Source organism: Excalfactoria chinensis, chromosome 4, assembly GCF_039878825.1.
Source record: "Excalfactoria chinensis isolate bCotChi1 chromosome 4, bCotChi1.hap2, whole genome shotgun sequence".
Lineage (NCBI taxonomy): Eukaryota > Metazoa > Chordata > Aves > Galliformes > Phasianidae > Excalfactoria > Excalfactoria chinensis.
This window is the reverse complement of record NC_092828.1, coordinates 2171493-2188260: the sequence shown is the minus strand read 5'-3', so window position 1 is coordinate 2188260 and position 16768 is coordinate 2171493. Positions and strand designations below refer to the sequence as shown.

The following is a 16768-nucleotide window of genomic DNA, read 5'->3' as shown; positions in this document are numbered from 1 at the left end:
GTTGGGGGCTCTAAAAAACGTGATTTAAGACTCGTAAGAATTGCTCGCATGAGGGCTACACGGAGAAGAGTGAAAGCAAATACCTCCAGAGATCCCACAGGCTGGCACAGACCCAAGGACCAACCAGCAAAGGCTTTCCAGTAGACCTTTTCCTGAACATTTAAATAATTTAGAAAGCTTTAAGTCTTACCGACAGCTTTTCAGATGGCTCTTTTCACTTGCAAGGCCCTATCAAGAAAACCTCATAGCTCATCAGAAGAGATAGAGCTACAGCCCCAAATCTTGGCCAGGACTGGATACTGGTTGAAAAAGGGTGATTTTAAAAGGCGAATGTTGTGTTTTTGGTTGAAATTCTTCCCCACGCAGGAAGGTCTTTCAGAGGCCATCAGTGCTGCTGTGTGAAACATGCCAACATGATTTAAAAGTCAGTAGAAATTCCACCTGCTTGGGGCTGTCCAGAGAACAGAGCTGCCTACCCTGCAATGGTTCAGCTGGGTTGAATACTGTAAAAATTAAGCTGCAAAGCATAAACAAGAAACTACACACCTCAGGTTTGGGATCCCGGTGGAAGAGGTGCTCCATCAGCAGCAGTACACCCTCCAGCATTCCCCCAGGATACCAGGACCACAATTGGGAATGTAAAGTACGTTACTACAAAGTTTTTATTGCCACCAAGCAATAAGCTTTGTGTCAAAGTTTATCCTGCAACCTCTTCCCACCTCCACTGCATAAAAAGCCGTTTGGATGGATCAGAAGATCCACTCTCACTCACACAAAAAAGCCACAAGGTTGAAACCAAGATCTGAACTGGAGAGAAGAAGGGAAGAAAGTAGAGCAGTGGTCAGCCCAACTGATCACCAAGAATGTCAGATTTTCAGTTGTGGTTCCAGGAAAGATACCAAAAGGAAAATATCCCCCAGTATTAAAAACAGCCTAAAGGAAAAAGCAAAGGCAGGCAGCTGACTTCTGCAGCCTCAGCCCTCCCCACAGAAGTGGTGATTTCACATCCCAACAGGCTTGGCAGGATGGCACGAGCAACACTGTGGTGCTTCTATATCCAGGAGCCACTAAACAGCAAACAACTGTGACAACAACAACAGCATGGGCAAGGGGAGAGCCAACAGCACCAGATCCGTTCTTGTCATCCATCATCAACCCAAAATAAAAACGCTTTGGTCCAGTGATGAAATAATTACTGACTGACAACACATGTCAGAGTGTTTATCAGTAGGACACTGTTTATGGTTCGTCTACATGGCTTCCATGGCTACAGCATCAGGGACGGTGCTTGCTAGCATTTTTCACATCACACGCATGCATTTTGTTTTCACTCAGCGCTGCACTTTCCCCCACGTGAAACATCAGTATGTAAAGCCTCTCTCTGGCAGGCTGGGAGGATGTTTCAGCATTAATTTGAGAGGGGGAAAAAACACAATAAAAGAACAGGCAAGACATGCATAAGGAGATGAGCGCAAGGTATCTTGAAACTAAACCCAACCCCTGTAAGGCAGCACTCTGGCTAAAGTAAACTGAATTCAGGAGGTATCCTCCATCCTTAAACACAGCACTGACATCCAGCACAGCAACAGACAGCATCACCGAGCAGCAGAGCCCACTGAAAACCCATCAGGCACTGCCTTACTTTAGTGAATTAAATAATTCAAGAGCTGGCAGAGCAGCCTTTCTGGATTTCCTGTCCAAATGCATCACCCGGCATCAGCAGTGTTCCGGTATTGTCCCTTCACAGACCACAACTTACCTGTACTACTTCTTCAATAGAGATGCTGTTCCCATCCAAACAGCCTCCACTCCTCTCCTGGGCTGCTCTGAGCCAGCGCACCCAATCCCCAAGTGCCACTTGCTCAGGTGGCCGAGGTGGCAATGGCTCGTGCTTTTTCAGTGCCTCCAATATTAATCCAGCCAGAGCATCTTTCTCCCTCACTTCCAATTGGCGAGCGGCGGATGGGTGGAGTGAGAGCGTGACCCATTAGCTCCCAGCTGGGCACCTCCAGCCCAGCACCCAAACCCAACGCCGTGCAAGGGATGCAAGCAAGCTGCTAACTTCACACCACGATGGGATTCAGGTTTCCTCCTCCAACCCTACACTCCCCCCCCCCTTAAGATCCAGAGCTTTCCCCTCTGAGAGCAAGGCAGAAAAAGAGATTAAAGCAACCCTGCACTTGGGAGCCGGAGCTTTTTGCTGGATGCTGTGCAGAGAAAGCTCATTGCCTCCTTAAAGAAAAAGGGCTTTGTGGCAGCCAGGCTCAACTGAAGTGAGATGCTGTACCTTAGGAGAGAAGTGCGGGGAAAACAACGCAAAGATGCAAAAGGAAGAGAGGGGAGAAAAGCCGCTGCCAAGAGGTGGATATAGTGAATCTCTTAAAGACATCGCTGCTCTACTGTAGCTGCACAGCTGCCTCCTATGTCTTTTTCCCAGCACGGGCAACAGCAGCACAAGGGTTAATGCAGGCATTCAGCAGCCAACGAGGAGCCTTTGTAAGGGAATGGGAAACAGGGCAGTAAGTCTGGGCTGTTACAACAAGTTGCAGAAAATAGAGATGAAGAGAGCTCACCTCACCCAAAGAGGTTTACCACCCGGTCTGACAGCCCAGCACTTTGCTAAGCAGTACCCACAAAGCTTCGGAGGGGTGAAGATGCCACATCCTCTCTCCCCCACGCTCCAGCCCGTTCTGCTCCTATCACTACCTCCCTTACTAATGCAAGATCCTCATTACAGCAAGGCAAGTCTCCCCCAGCTGGATGCTTACAGCCCAGAGGAGCCATCTGTTCTGGCCAAGAAGAATGAGAAGGAATAAATCAGCTCCCCAATAGAGCACCAGGTCAGCCTCCCAAAAGGTAGAGCCCCACAGAAGAAACAAGCAGCAAGTTCTCCAAACACCAGGACACTGCCATCTCCGAGTCCCTTAAATCACAGCAATCCGAGTTGCTGTAAGTAACAATCCCACAGCAACTCAGTAAATCATTATTTACCAGGAGGCAGCCCAACACTTTCCATGCAGAGGGAGGTGGGGGGGAAAAAAAGGCATTGCTTTTAGCAGAGGGATTTCGGAGCCACATCGCCCATCCTCACTCCTCCTGTTACAGGCTCGCTTCCGCTGCATGAAACCACAGCTCATGTTTTTAAACACCTCCCACGCATTCTCCCTGCTGAGACTGCTCAGCTGCTCTCCTCCATTTCTTTGCATGCCACCTGATCAGCTTTGCCAGGTGAGGTGCACGGCTGCTGGCTTGTTATTAAGATGTAAAGCAAGTTTACTTTGAGGGTGGGAGATCTTTGGAGGTCTCCAGCCCAGCAACGTGCTCCAAGCAATGCAACCTTAAAGTCATATCACAGCTGTTCAGGACCACATTTCACCAACTGCAATCTCTCTCCTGAAGAAGTTTGTACAGAATATAAGCCTTTAGGATCGGCACTTCAAGCGATCTCAACTCCTACAACAGGATTTTACTATTTTCCCCATATAGAATCCTTGCAATAACAGCGTTGACAGCTCCGAACCAAGCTAACACGCATAAGGAACTTCCCTGTAGTGCTGAAATCTGCCATAAAGGATCTTAATCACCTATCCTCACACTTGATAGCTTTAATAACAGTTTAAAAGATAAAGCTGAAAGCAATGCAACCCTAAAGGTGAAATGAGCCCGCTGAGCCTCCAGCAGGTATTTCAGGTTTTGGACACTGCCGGATTCAAATGAGTGAATGAGCAAACTTATGAGACAAAAAGACTGCTAAAGAATGGGTTCTATTTTTACTTTTCCCATGCTGAGGTTGTTTATCAGCTCCCCTGGTTGAAGTACTCAAGCTGCTCCATGGTGGAGGTGGCAGCAGCCAAGTTAGCATCACTAGGAGATATCTAAGGAAGGGAGCACACCAACAACCCCACATCAGCACATCCACTAACCCTACACGCATCACCTCCCTCTTCCATCCACCATCCAACTCCAACCATCTCAGCAGTCAACTCAGCTTCCCAGTGCCACCCTCCTCAGCCCACTCCACATACCATCCACCGGCCCGCTCCATCTCTGAGGCACTAAACGTTGAGGCCATGGGGCCAGGTCCTGTGAAGATCCAGCACTCGCCCCAAACTGTCCATAGGGTGAGCGTAGGAAAGTAAGCTGGGGGTAGCAAAAAGAAGCTGGCTCCATGAGAACAGAGAAGAGAGGAGAGCCAGGTACGATGCAAACCGCGTCAGCCTTCGCCTCCTTCAGCTGGTACTGTTGGGACATGCAGTCTCAGAGCCTCCTTCCCAACAAATTCCTTTCTCAAGAGGAATGAATGCAAAAGGAATAATAAAAGCCTCTTGAGAAGCTCCGTTCCTGCTGTCACAGCCTCACGGAGCGCACTGGAAGGCTGGAGTCTCCAGCCTGTATTTAAACGCGCCTCTCAGAAAGCAGAGATGCAGCACAGGAAGAGACAAATTCCAGCCCTGCGTCGGGCTGATAAGCCAGGTTTATAATATTCAAGAAGTATTGGCATTACTACAGTTCCTCCCTCCACCCCTCCCCAATGAGGATCTCGGGCAGTAGCTTGTTGTGCACAATAAGCAAAAAAAAGCCCAATCCCTAAAAAATAATAATATAAAAAGCCTGTTCCGGTGGGAACAGCCAACACGTTGAATAAAACAAACACACGCGTGCTAAACCCTGGGGATGCAATTAGGCTCAGAGCAAGGGAAGAGGCATTCAGCTCCAGGAGATGGAGACGAGCGAGGGAAAAGGAGAATAAAGCTTAATCTTGAGGCAATGCCCCATCAGGTGGGGTTGCCCTCCCCCCCCCCCCCCAAGTAGGTGATCCTGAGCAACAGCCCCCACTGCTGTGGGGTGCCAGCACTTGGAGCTGAAAGGAGGTCACCTCATTCTCAGGCCCCCCCCCTCCTAATTCTCTCTCCCACTTATCTGCACCCGCTGGTAACTCACTCCATCACCTTTACTGGTCAAAGCTGGATATTAGGAAGAATTTCTTAAAGAGAAGTCAAGCATTGGTACAGGCTGCCCAGGGAGGTGGGGAGAGTCACCAGCCCTGGAGGTGTTTGTGAGCCATGGAGACGTGACACCAAAGGTCATGGTAGGTTTAGGACTGGTGACCTTAGAGGTCTACCCCAACCACAATGATGCTATGATTCTACCTACCTACAGTATATCTCAGAAGAGCTGCCCAGATGAGATTCAGATCAATGAATTTCCCACATCACCAACTGTCCCCATGCACCCCACCATAAGGACGCATAGTTCCAGCCTCATGAGCCTGACCACTGCAGTTTGCATCAGCTTCAAACTTGGGAAGCTCAAAAGCACCCATAGGAAGAAAGTTCAAGCGTGAGATCAGCATTACCCACTCCAGTGGCTTTTCTCCCCTCCTCTTCCCATGGTTTCTCTGTATCAAAGACGCTCAAAATGCCCTCTGTTCCCTGTGCCCTACCCAACCCACAGCTCCCATCAGGAACAAAGACCCTTCCTCAGCAACAGAGGGACATCCAACTTCTCATCTACTTAATCACAAGTCAGAGCCAGGGATGGGTTTAGAAAGGAGGAGTAGGAAAAAACCCACGGAGTTAAAAGTGACAGCTGAGCGCTTTGATATCAAAGCCAGCACTGACAGATGCAGGGCTCTGCTCCTGGGCCAGCACATCGCCATGCTAAGCACAAAGGGCTTCATGGAGAGCTTATGCTAGAACCATATTTAGGAAGTTGCTTTGCACTGAGAAAAGTCCTCCCATTTCACCCATTCCCAGCACAGATTACTGAAGGAGATGCTCTGCAGAGTCACAAAACACTGCTCACGCTCAGATGAACTCAAAGGAACAGCCTCAGCACTCTGTTCCCAACCTTCCTGCAGTGCATCATTGCAGAGGACCCCCTACTCCCAAGCAGCAACTGTACCACGCTGTGCTCAGCCACCAGAAAGGTAGTTGGGATGGAACACATGCTGGATATCTGCTGGCGCACTTGGCAGCCATCTGCGTGTTTACAGGGTGGATGACAGTTTCACGATGACGAGTCATTAAAGCATCCCAGGCTTGTTTACTCCCAGAGAAGGAAATGGGACTTCTCCAGACGTGGTTTTGCACTTGGAGGATACTCGGTAGCTCAAGCGCCACCTAAACTCCAGTTATGGAAAGCTTTTGGATAGCATAGCTGTCACTGGTTTTGGATTCTGTCAAAGCCAAGACACCCACATTTTTGCCTTGAATCATTGAATGGCTTGGGTTGGAAGGACCCCCAAGGGTATCAACTCAAAGATGAACCATTTATAGCCCCCATTGATTTATTATTGCTTTACTGGAAAGTTCAGGCACTCCGGGTAACTCTTTGTTACCACTTGGGGAGTGAAGTGAGCACCACAGTGAAAAGCCCCCACTCATACCTCAGGCTCTGTTCATTTAAATGAACTGAAGTGCTCCAGCTGCCAAGGAACAACATGAGAGCCAGAGAGGAACTTCCACTGTGGCACGTGGAGAGGCAACCGTATTAAAGCCACAGATGTTTCAGAACCAGAAGCTCTGGCCACATTGGATTGGCCAATACATCCCAGTTACAGCAGGGGAACAACAGCACACAGAGATGGCAGCAGCAGCGACTGAGGCTGACAGGACTGAAAACATTGCACCACCACTTCCTTGTAACCTAAACCTACCCAAGAACAAAACAGCCCTAGAACCAACTCCAACAGCAGCCCAGGTGAGATGGCTGAAACCCTGCAGGGCTTGCACAGCCCTGGGTCAAGCAGTTTGATCCCATCTTTCACAGCCACACTCTGTGGGATGGGAACTATGCTCCAGAGAGACAAGGCTATGCTTACAACTCAAGAAAACCCAAAGATTTACCAAGAAATCTTGCATAGAAAGGCATCAAGGTAGCTTGGAAAGGAGTCCGTATGCTCCCAAATAGGCATTGCTTGTGTGCATCTCACTGGCCAGCCCTCACTATCAAGTCATAATGACAGCCTTGGACACGAAAAAACAACAGTAAAGGAAGTTTTCAGGAAACGCATCAGAACTGAAGCAACCTTTTCTTTTTCCTTCCTTAAACAGAGGTACAGCCCTCCCTCCCTAAGCTGAGATCCCACAGTGAAGTCTGTAGCCCGTTTTCCCCCGATCACAGCTTTGCAGGCAAAGCTGTTGTGCCACCTACAGTTGCTTTTCCTCCAGAACAAACTTCCCTATGCAAACTCCAGTCATTTAATATAGCGATGAACCAGCACACGAATGCAGCCACGCTAAGCAAGGAAGCGCTCCCTCCCCATTGGGGGGGTAACACTGCAGAAAGTAACTTTTACAGTAGAGTAAAAGCCAAAGAGTGCAACTCAACGTGCATTTAAACCCAGCTGGTTGCAAGCACTCCAAATTGGAGCTCGCAAACACATCACTGGGGTCCTGCAGGGCTGTCCGAGTATCTCTGCTTGTTCCGCTCAAGCTGCTTAACTTCGTTCTTTTAATTATTATTATTTACAACGCTGCCAAAGCAAAGCTGAACGACCGCATCCGCAAACAGAGTGTCATGTCGGAGAGGAGCTAACAGCAAGCCGTGCCCTTCTCCCATCTGAGGTATAAAACAAAGCACAAAAAGTGGGGGGGAAAAGTACCCAGAACAACGAAAAGGTCCCGAATTTCAGTTGCTCCTTTATCCTCTTCCACTCTGTGCCCTCTGACTTTATCCACCCCAAATCCATGCCCACCCGGTGCTGTCCAACGAGCCCAGATGCAAAGAGTCATCACCTCCTCAAAACAACAGCCGGCTCCCATCCAAAAAAACAACAACCCCAAAACAATGACGCAAAGCCAAGCTTCCCCACTTTCCCCACAAAAACCCCTTCCGAGAGCAGGGCAGCAGCACACATCCCATTGCATCCCATCACCAAGAACCACACAGCCGGCATTCCCCCCCTTCCATCCCAAAAGAAGGGACAAACCGAGGACACCCCCCCCCCTACCCCCTTCTTCCCCATCTGCCGTAACGCTCATCGCACTGCTGTGGCTGCTCACCGCATGGCTGGAGGTGGAACACCCGCCTGGCTGCCATGGCTGCCTCTCTTTTTCCTCTCATCCCGTCTTCACCATCTTGACACTTTAAGGACTTTTGTCGCTGTTTCGGGGTCGGCGGCGTTCTTTAATTACTTATTTTTAACCTTTATTTTTTCCCCCCCCCACCCCTCTTCCTCTTCCTCATCAATCCCCCCCCCCAACCCACCCCCTCCCCCCCGAAAAATAAAGACGCAACGCAGCCAAAACTGAAAGTCCCCCGAGCCGGAGTGCGGCTGAAGGGAAGGGCCGGGGCGGGGGCACAGCCCGCCGGGTCCTAGCGCCCTCCCAGCCCGACAGCAGGGTAGCTCCACGTGTATTCAAACGAGCAAGGTTTCACAGGCTTCAGTTCCTTTGATTTTTTTTCCCCTCCGCTGAACTCTGTGCCGCTCACAGGTTTGGATGCTACAGGTGTGGGCAGGTGAGGTGCTGCCTGTAAGCTCACAGCTGGATTGGAAGCACCAAGTGGGGGAATAATCCCACTCCCCCAATAAGAAGGGCTGATGGTAGAATGGTGTAGGTTGGAAAGGACCTCAGATCTTATAGCTACAGCCCACTGTTGCAGACAGGGTTGCCAATTGCTAAGCCAGACATCAGTTCAGGCTGCCCATGGCCCATCCATGGACTTGGGTACCCACAGCTGTGGGGGGGGGAGTGGGGGGAGCAGAGGGATCTCACCATCCTGTCATTGAAAATTTTCCCTCAACACCTAATACAAATCTCCCTTCCTTTAGTTTAAAGCCAACCCCTTTCTCCTATCACTCTCAGACACACATAAAGTCACTCTCCCTCCTGTTTACAAGCTCCCTTTAAGTGCTGGAAGGGCACAACGAGGTGTCCCTACAGCCACCTCCAGACCGAACACCCCCAGCCCTCACTGCATCCATACAGCCTCCTCCAGACCCCCTTCCCAACAGCTCCATATCACAAGGTCCTTTTCCACCAAGCCCTTTCAGAACCAGAGCAAACCTCAGTGCCTTTTGCCACAAACCCCACACCCAGCATCATCCGAGTGCCATCGCCAAGAGCAAGGAAAGGAATCGGAGAACAGGGACTCAGCCAGGAGCCCATTTCATATCTCAAGTGTGAACACCAGCAGAGGCTGAAACCTAACACTTGTGCTGGAATAAAAGCAAGGTGGCAAATGGAGGACGTTTGCATCATCTCCAGAAGCTGTGCTATATCACGTTAGGAGAAATAACTATGCAGCCATGCAAGCTGGATGGTTTTATTGTTTTCCCCTTCTTTCCTTCCTCTAGGACAGTCAAAGTTCCCTCCTTTTGATCCCAACCTGGAGACAACTGGGAAAAGCCTTTAAGTGGGATGCTCTTCTAGAAATCAAAGTCTACTATATCCCATAGGCTTATGGCTCTTCCCTCCAGCCCCATAGCAATGAAGGAGTTGATGGTCTGTCCTATATAGGGTATGTCATCCACAGCAGTGCTGGCAGCAGGCATTGGAACAAATACCATATCCCAACCTCCCAGGAAAGGGCCAGGCCAACTAAACAGCAACAGAGTGAAATTCACAGTGGAAGATCAGTGCTATTTCTTACCCACCCCATTGTATGAGTCATAGATCAGCCCAGGTTGAAAAGGACCACAACGATCATTGAGTTTCAACCCCCCTGCTATGCACAGAGTCTACCATGAAGACATCAAGACTTAAGTCAGCCAGACTGGAAGGGGAAAGGAACAGGTCCAAAGTTGCAGAAGTTCGGAGAATTCCTCCAAGACACACATCCTACAGACACGGAACCAACTGTGGGTAACTGAGCCCTATATTCTTTCCCTTTTATACCTCAGACCTAACCATACCTTACCATGATGAACAATTACCTAACAGAACATATCCCTTACTAAGAAATATTACTCCACCTCCAGCACAGCTTTCTGGACTATAAACACAGGTATCAGCTTATCTGATTTGATGCGTGGCTCCAGAGAAGAGATCAGATACCTTCTGTCTGGCGCTATCTGGTCCATCCCAATGGCTCCAGCCCTGCTCTTTGCCAGCAGACTCCACCAGCCCAGCTAAGCAGAGTCACCCATAGGGAGCATGATCCAAGGAGCAGACATTAAACCCAACCTTGAGCCTCAACGAGGAAACAACTTCATGCAAAGACAGCCTCTCTTCAAAGTGAATATTTGTTTTCCTCATAGCAAGTTATTTCTTTCTCAAACATCCAATTGGCTCTAAGAAGCTCTTTGTTCCAAGGCTGGCTCAGGGCTGCATTCAGTCCTTACAGATATTGGGCACTCTTGCCTTTTAGTGAGACACTTCTACCAACACTGCGGCTTTCATAGCGGGCTAGCACCAGAGACTGCAAGGGTTTGGAGCCTAGAAAGAAACACTTGGTGGATCCAAGCATTGCAGAGTGACTCCTACCAAGTACCCACGCATGAAGAGGTGCTGGGATTTCAATGCCTGCAATGCAGCCAAGGCTTTTCATAAAAAACAAAACCCAAAATTGATATTTGGGTTGGATAAAAAGTAAGCTAAGTACAACTTGCAGGTCGAGTTGGTTTGTCCTGTTTTAATCACACCTGGAATCCCTTCAGTCCCTCTTGCAAACTGAAGTGAAACAAACTGCTTTGCACCAAGCTCCGGTGACACAGCCTGGTCTGACCCCAGCTGCAGGAGAGCAGCTCAGCTTGCAGGACAGTGCAATAAATGCTGCAGCACAGCAGAGGGAGCACAGGGTCCTGTTGGAAGCCCCTCTAAGGGAGCAGCAGCCAGATAACATCTCCCTTTTCTTTTTTTAACACCTTCATGGTAAGGATTTCAGCATCTATCCCAGCCATTCCTCCAGAACCCTTTGATCTCACCCCTGGAGCTGAACACTGCAAACTGCAGCCACAGCACTAAGGATCACATTGCAGGACACGTGTTGAAAGTCACTCTGGCACAATGGTGTGCAGAGATCCATGCCGGGTTGGGGTACCAGGTTGCTTTGAGAAGTCAAGAAGATTCAATATTGGAGGCCAAGGTGACAAGCGGCCCTGCAGGTTGAGATACCAGAGCAAGCTGTCTGGCTGCAATCATCACTTAGTGCCTGTCCTCCAACTCACAGCAAAAGCAAGCAACCAAATTTTAGGCAGAACTGAATGGATCCCTCCAGATGCAAGGATGCACATCTCAGGTTACCCTGGAAGAGGCAAATCTTTCACTCTTAGGGTTGTTCCCCCACCACCACCACCCAAGTGGTACTCGTCCAAACTAGAGATAAGATTTCAGAAGAGGTCACAGAAAGGTATCTCAAGAAAAGGCACAAAAGCAGCACAACAAACTTATTCCTTTCATCTCCCTCCTGCAGATCTGCTTTCCTACAGCTTCCCAAGCCCCTCCAAGCCCTGCCAGCTCTTCCCTACTGGAGCTCCACAGGGCAGCAAGGAGCAGAGCTGGCATCCAGCCGGAGAGCTGCTGGGAAGGGCAGGCTCCTGGAGTGCAGATTGCACCCAGATGGTGATTTCCTCCTGGCTCTGGTAGGAGCTGGGGAAAGCAGCCAGTCTCTCCAGCACACTCTGCCAGAGGCAGAAACTCCCTGGCAGAAGTCATGCCAGCATGCCCCTTTTATTAGGGCCAGCACCATGCAGCCAACTTGTATTGCCACCAATTGCAGGGAGATGCAAGCAGGAGTGAACCATCAAAGATCACAACTGTATTTACTGCAGTGCTTATCCTAAATACAGACCAAGGAAAATGCTTTTACACCTTTAGAGCACATCAAGGATTTCCTGTCCTCTTTGGAGGAGTTCTCCAATTAAGACTCATCTCTACAGTATGAGAAGGGATAAGGATTCCCTAACAAAACCTGGATGGGCCTGTAAATATGAAGGTCCCATCTGCCAGCAGAGCTGGGGCCAATGGTGCTGGGCACTGCAATGCCAAAATGTGGTTCATGTGGTAGACACCAATATCACCAGGCTTCCAACTAGGTTGGTTAGTAGGGACAGAACAAATCCTCTTCTCATTGCCTAGAGATTTAAGGTCCAAAACATTGACCAGGATCTACTTGGCCAAACATGAAGGCTGCCTGAACACCTCTAAAACATGGTTTAGTGGTGGGTGCACAGTTGGACAGGATGATCTTGGAGATCTTTTCCAACCTTGGTGATTCAATGATTTCTGAAGTCTTTCCATCTCTTATAGGAAGGCAGAAGAACAATAGGCAGGAAGACTCAGTATGGCAAAGGAAAGTGTGAGCAGAGCATCTCTTAAGGAGAAGCAATAGCATGTGAACTTGCAGAACTGTGTGCCCCTACAGCTATGGTCAGCCCCTCCAGCACCTGAACACATCCTGCTTGAGAGAAGGACTGGAGCCAGAGTTTGAAGCAATGTTGCTCACAGCTATTCCAAAGAACAGTGCTGCTAAAGGAGTGTGGCCCTGAGATCCAGCTCCTACCAATAAGTGAAGCTCCATCTACCCACTTCAGCACCTGAGTGTCAGTTTTAGCTCTCTGTAGCAATTAAAAGGACAACTCCACAGAGCTTGTCAAAGCACACTATGGCTCATGAACAACAGCACACCACATTTCCTACCTCTACCATTGCTCGCTAAGTCTCATACCAACAGGTGACCAGGGGCTGGGAGCAATTAACAGCAGGAAACTTCCCCATGTACCACTTCACCTTCCTGCATATGCCTGAGAACTGACACATCTCATCATTATAAGGCACAGCAGGAGAGCTGAGATCCAGCCACTGCAGTTGCAGATTACAATATGGAAAAAGATGTTTTTCACCTCTTTGCTTTCTATGCAGAGAAGATCAAGGGAAAAAGGATACCCTTAAGAGATGTTACAGCTATACAGTGAGCCCGGTTAGCCTAAAGTAGGTCTCAGGCAGAGATAAACACACAATAGCTTTGCACAGAGCCACATCTGAATAGCTGAGTTCAGCCTCAGAGCATTAAAAGACTGTTGATTCCAGTAGAGAAGACACTTGCCAGCCTTTTTTTGTGCAATTTAAAGGAAAAAACCCTCAGTAACCAGTCCAGCCACAGAGAACCCACCCTCCCTCCCTTCTGCACTCAGCAGCGACTCAAACAATGTGAATGTTTTCACTGCTGCTGGAGGCAACAGGCTGGTGATAAGGAGTTTAGGTTAGTTATTTTCAGGGCTAATGGATTTAGAAATAAATGATGGTCCTTGCCCAAGACTCAGCTGAACATGTTATGAAGCTCAAAGAACAGACTAGAGTAGCAGATCCAGATGATGTCATGTAATAGTGCAATAAAGAATTACACAACTGAAAGCAATAGATAAACAGGAACACTCAGCAAAATCTAAAGGCTTAATTGAGGAATTACCTTAAATCTCAGCTATGCACACACCAGCAAAGCCCCTTGCCTAATTTCCACTTAGCTCACACTATATTCACAGATGTAAATATTTACCTGAAATCTTCATGACCAAAGAAGGGGAGGGCGCCAGGGGTTGGTTTCATACCAAGCAAAAGCACACAGGAAGCAGCGGAGAAGAACACAAGGCAAATGAAGACCAGCATTTCCTAGGCAAAGCCATTTTTTGCAGACTCAGCAGCAGGTTCATGAGGACTCGCACGGGGGAACTGGTAGTCAAAAGCAACCAAAGCCAGCTTTAAACAGCCTAAAAACCCCACTTCTGACAGAAGAAAGGATCATATGCCGCGATGCGGTTCTGAAGATTCTTCACACTTTGGGATGACAACTTTCATCTCCCTGAGCAGATACAATTGCTGGCAGCGAACACACAAGAACAGAAAAAACCTCAAGTTCCACAACAGGCTTCAAAGCCCAGTAGTGTTTTACTTGCTGCTAAAACAGATTCACAGTTTGCTATGCTTGCTTAATTTAATTTGAGTTGCATGAAAAGCCTCTTGCTTCTCCTTGAGGTGCCGCCCCTCCCAGCAGCGTACAAGTAGCATGCACTCATTTTCTGCCTTCAGTGATGATGATTCGGCACCTTCAGCTTTGACACTGCACAGATTGGAGTCAGGATTGAGTACTTGGGCAGACAATGCAGTAGAAGAGGCATTAAGATCGCCAAATGCAAGTAGCCAGCAGAGGATCTGAGCTGAGCACATGGAAGCCAAAGAACCAGAAAAGCTGGGAAAGACCTCTAAGATCACCAAGTCCAACTGCCTACCTACCAACAATATTGTCTACTAGACCATGTCCCTTTGAGTCATGTCTCCACAGCTCCCGAGGACCTCCAGGGATGGTGACTCCACCACTCACTCCCTGTGCCGTTGCATCACGACACCCTTTGGGTGGAGGAATCTTTTCCTGATATCCAAACTGAACCTCCCCAGCACGACTTGAGGCCATCACCTTTCATCCAATTACTGTTACCTGGGAGCAGAGGCTGACCTCCACCTCTCCCAGACAGGAGGTTTGGGTGGCGCTGTGTGGATCCAGTGGCTGGACTTGCAATACTCTATGACTCCATACTCGTGGATTTTTGCACCTGCTCATATTTGTGAGCTACCAATAGAACAGAACATCCATTCTTGGCAAGACACCTGTCCTTTAAATACAATAAAGTGGAGTTCAAAGCTAACAGCACCACAAGCCAGAACTCTCATTAGAAAGGGAACGTGGAAAAGTAATTATACCTGGTCTCTATTGGAACTGGAGGTTCTCTTGGACAACCAAATACAGGACTTAATGGCGATCTAAAGGCACCACCAGCATAGCTTTGTGTTTTAACAATGAATTCTCACAAAGATGATCAGACTAAGCCAAGCTAATTAACAAGTCAATTTTCACCCCTGGATATGAAGCTTTACATCCCCACCACCAGCACAGCTTTCAGGCTGCAACTAAGAAACAAGAGCATCAATTTTTCCCCACTGTTTTGAAAGAGCTCCCACTGCAGGAGCTACTGAAGTACCTGTTAAAGTAGTTTTGTCCCATTAGAATTTGTTTGGAACACAAATGATAAAATATAGATCTGTATGGCTTGCAGTCCCCTCCTTCTGTTAGGGAATGAAGATGCTCTTTGGTCACCCTACAGGACAGCCATAAGGAGGTGTTGGCTTTAGCCCTGAGCAGTCAGGCAGCATTCACATCCTTAAAAGTTGCTTGAGTTTAATTAAAACCAATCATCTTCCAGCCCTATAAATACAGAATATAATTCTCCCATTTACAAGTGAGCCTTTCAGAGCTAATTAGAGCATGAAAGCAGTAGTGGGACATGCACATACCAAAGTACAGACAGTTAAAATTGTGCTCTTGTCATTCAAAAGCTTAAAATATTTGCTGATGATCAGGGCCATAACAGACTACAGAAGCCACTACCTGAAGATACAGCCACAGCTTTGCCTTATTTCCACACACAGGTAGGAAATGTGGGTGCAGAGGGACCATCAGCTACTGCGATTTAGGATGCCAGTACAGTCCTTGCCATCACTCCAGCATAAGCACTGGTTGCACCTATCAACAGCAAATTCAAGATTTTGTAATCTAACTCCCATGCAAAGTTACCCTCCCTACTGCCAGATTAAACAAAACCAAGCTCTTTTGATGTTAAAAAGCCCAGCTGACCCAAATATGTGAGCTATTAGATAGCATTTGTTCTTTAAAACTAGTTTAGACCAGTAGCATTCCCACTGCTTGGAGAACTGGATAAATAAAGCCCTTAATGCCATTAGGGAGCAGCTCAGCAGCAGTAAGTTTCTGCAATAAATGCTATACATTAATGCCATCAAGGCCTTGTCTTTCTGCCAAGCAGGAAAAAAATGCCTATTTGCAGTGACTGTAGGACTCCCCCTTGTTCTTATGTGGTTGCATAGTTCTGCACAGTTGCAAAAGAGAACTTCTGGTTGTTGATGCATGTAGTCAAAATGCATCTTGGTGGTAGCTGCAGTCAGCTCAAAGCTCTATTTTGGTGGTGATGGGGAAGGGGGCTTCTCTCCTTTCCAAAAGCTGCCATATTTCCATTTTCCATGGGAAGGCTGTCCTCCTTCTTAAGGAAGACACATACCTGTACCATTCTTCAGATGATTAAGGTTGCTACACACAACCCTGCAAAAGAACAGCACATTTCAGGGCTATCTGAAGCTTTCCATATTTCTTTTCAGTCTTTGTAAGGCAGAATGAAAAGACTTAAGCATTTAGTAACCAAACACCACACTTGAAGCCACCAGCCAGTCTACAAGGGGTTCAAGAAGAAGCTCCTCCATGAAGGCTTCCAGGCAGACTGATATAGACTTGCATGTTGTACATCATCTCTTGTACATCTTACACTTGTTCTATTCATAATCAAGCAGCTTAATATTAACAGCCAGCATCTTAAATAACAGAGCTCCAATGTTTGGCATTAAGTGTTGGGCAGGTAGACACAATGTCTGCAATTGGAAGCATTCACTCCACCACTGTTGGCAGAACTAAACAGAATCCTCAGAGCAAACAATAAAATGATTAAGGTTTCTCAGAAAACTGACCTGTGATGAAAGCAAATGTGGATAGGCTTCAAGACAGAGGAGCTGGAAAAGAACAGAATACATCCAAGCAAGGTAATTTTGGCTGTCTAGCAGGAAAGTTCTCAATGGTGAAGCCAGTATGCCTGCAATCTAGCTATCTTCTCCCAAGAGATTATTATTCCTGCACAAGCTGGAAAAACCCGAAGGCTGCCATATAGCAAACAAGCTCTTTTGGGTTTGTTTTTTTTTTTGAACAGCAGAGTTGGAAGGAAAACAAGTAGTTCTTATCTCTGAATTCAGTGTCTTACCTCACGTTCTGT

At 47.9% G+C, this 16768-nt stretch overlaps 1 protein-coding gene across 3 annotated transcripts in view; it reads right to left on the bottom strand.

Annotated features, from left to right (window-relative positions):
- The window catches only part of SLC4A11 (solute carrier family 4 member 11), an 88119-nt gene extending 79964 nt beyond the window's left edge, over positions 1–8155 (bottom strand). The window contains exon 1 of one of the 3 annotated variants that reach the window (XM_072335625.1): positions 8007–8155. In XM_072335625.1, coding sequence (XP_072191726.1) covers positions 8007–8067 — 61 coding nt within the window. In that variant the 5' untranslated portion in view covers positions 8068–8155. Of the gene's footprint in view, positions 1–1759; positions 1900–4025; positions 4418–8006 lie in introns of those variants that run through there. The other 2 variants (XM_072335624.1, XM_072335626.1) reach the window with 2 other exon arrangements.
- Between the last annotated feature and the right edge of the window lie 8613 nt (positions 8156–16768).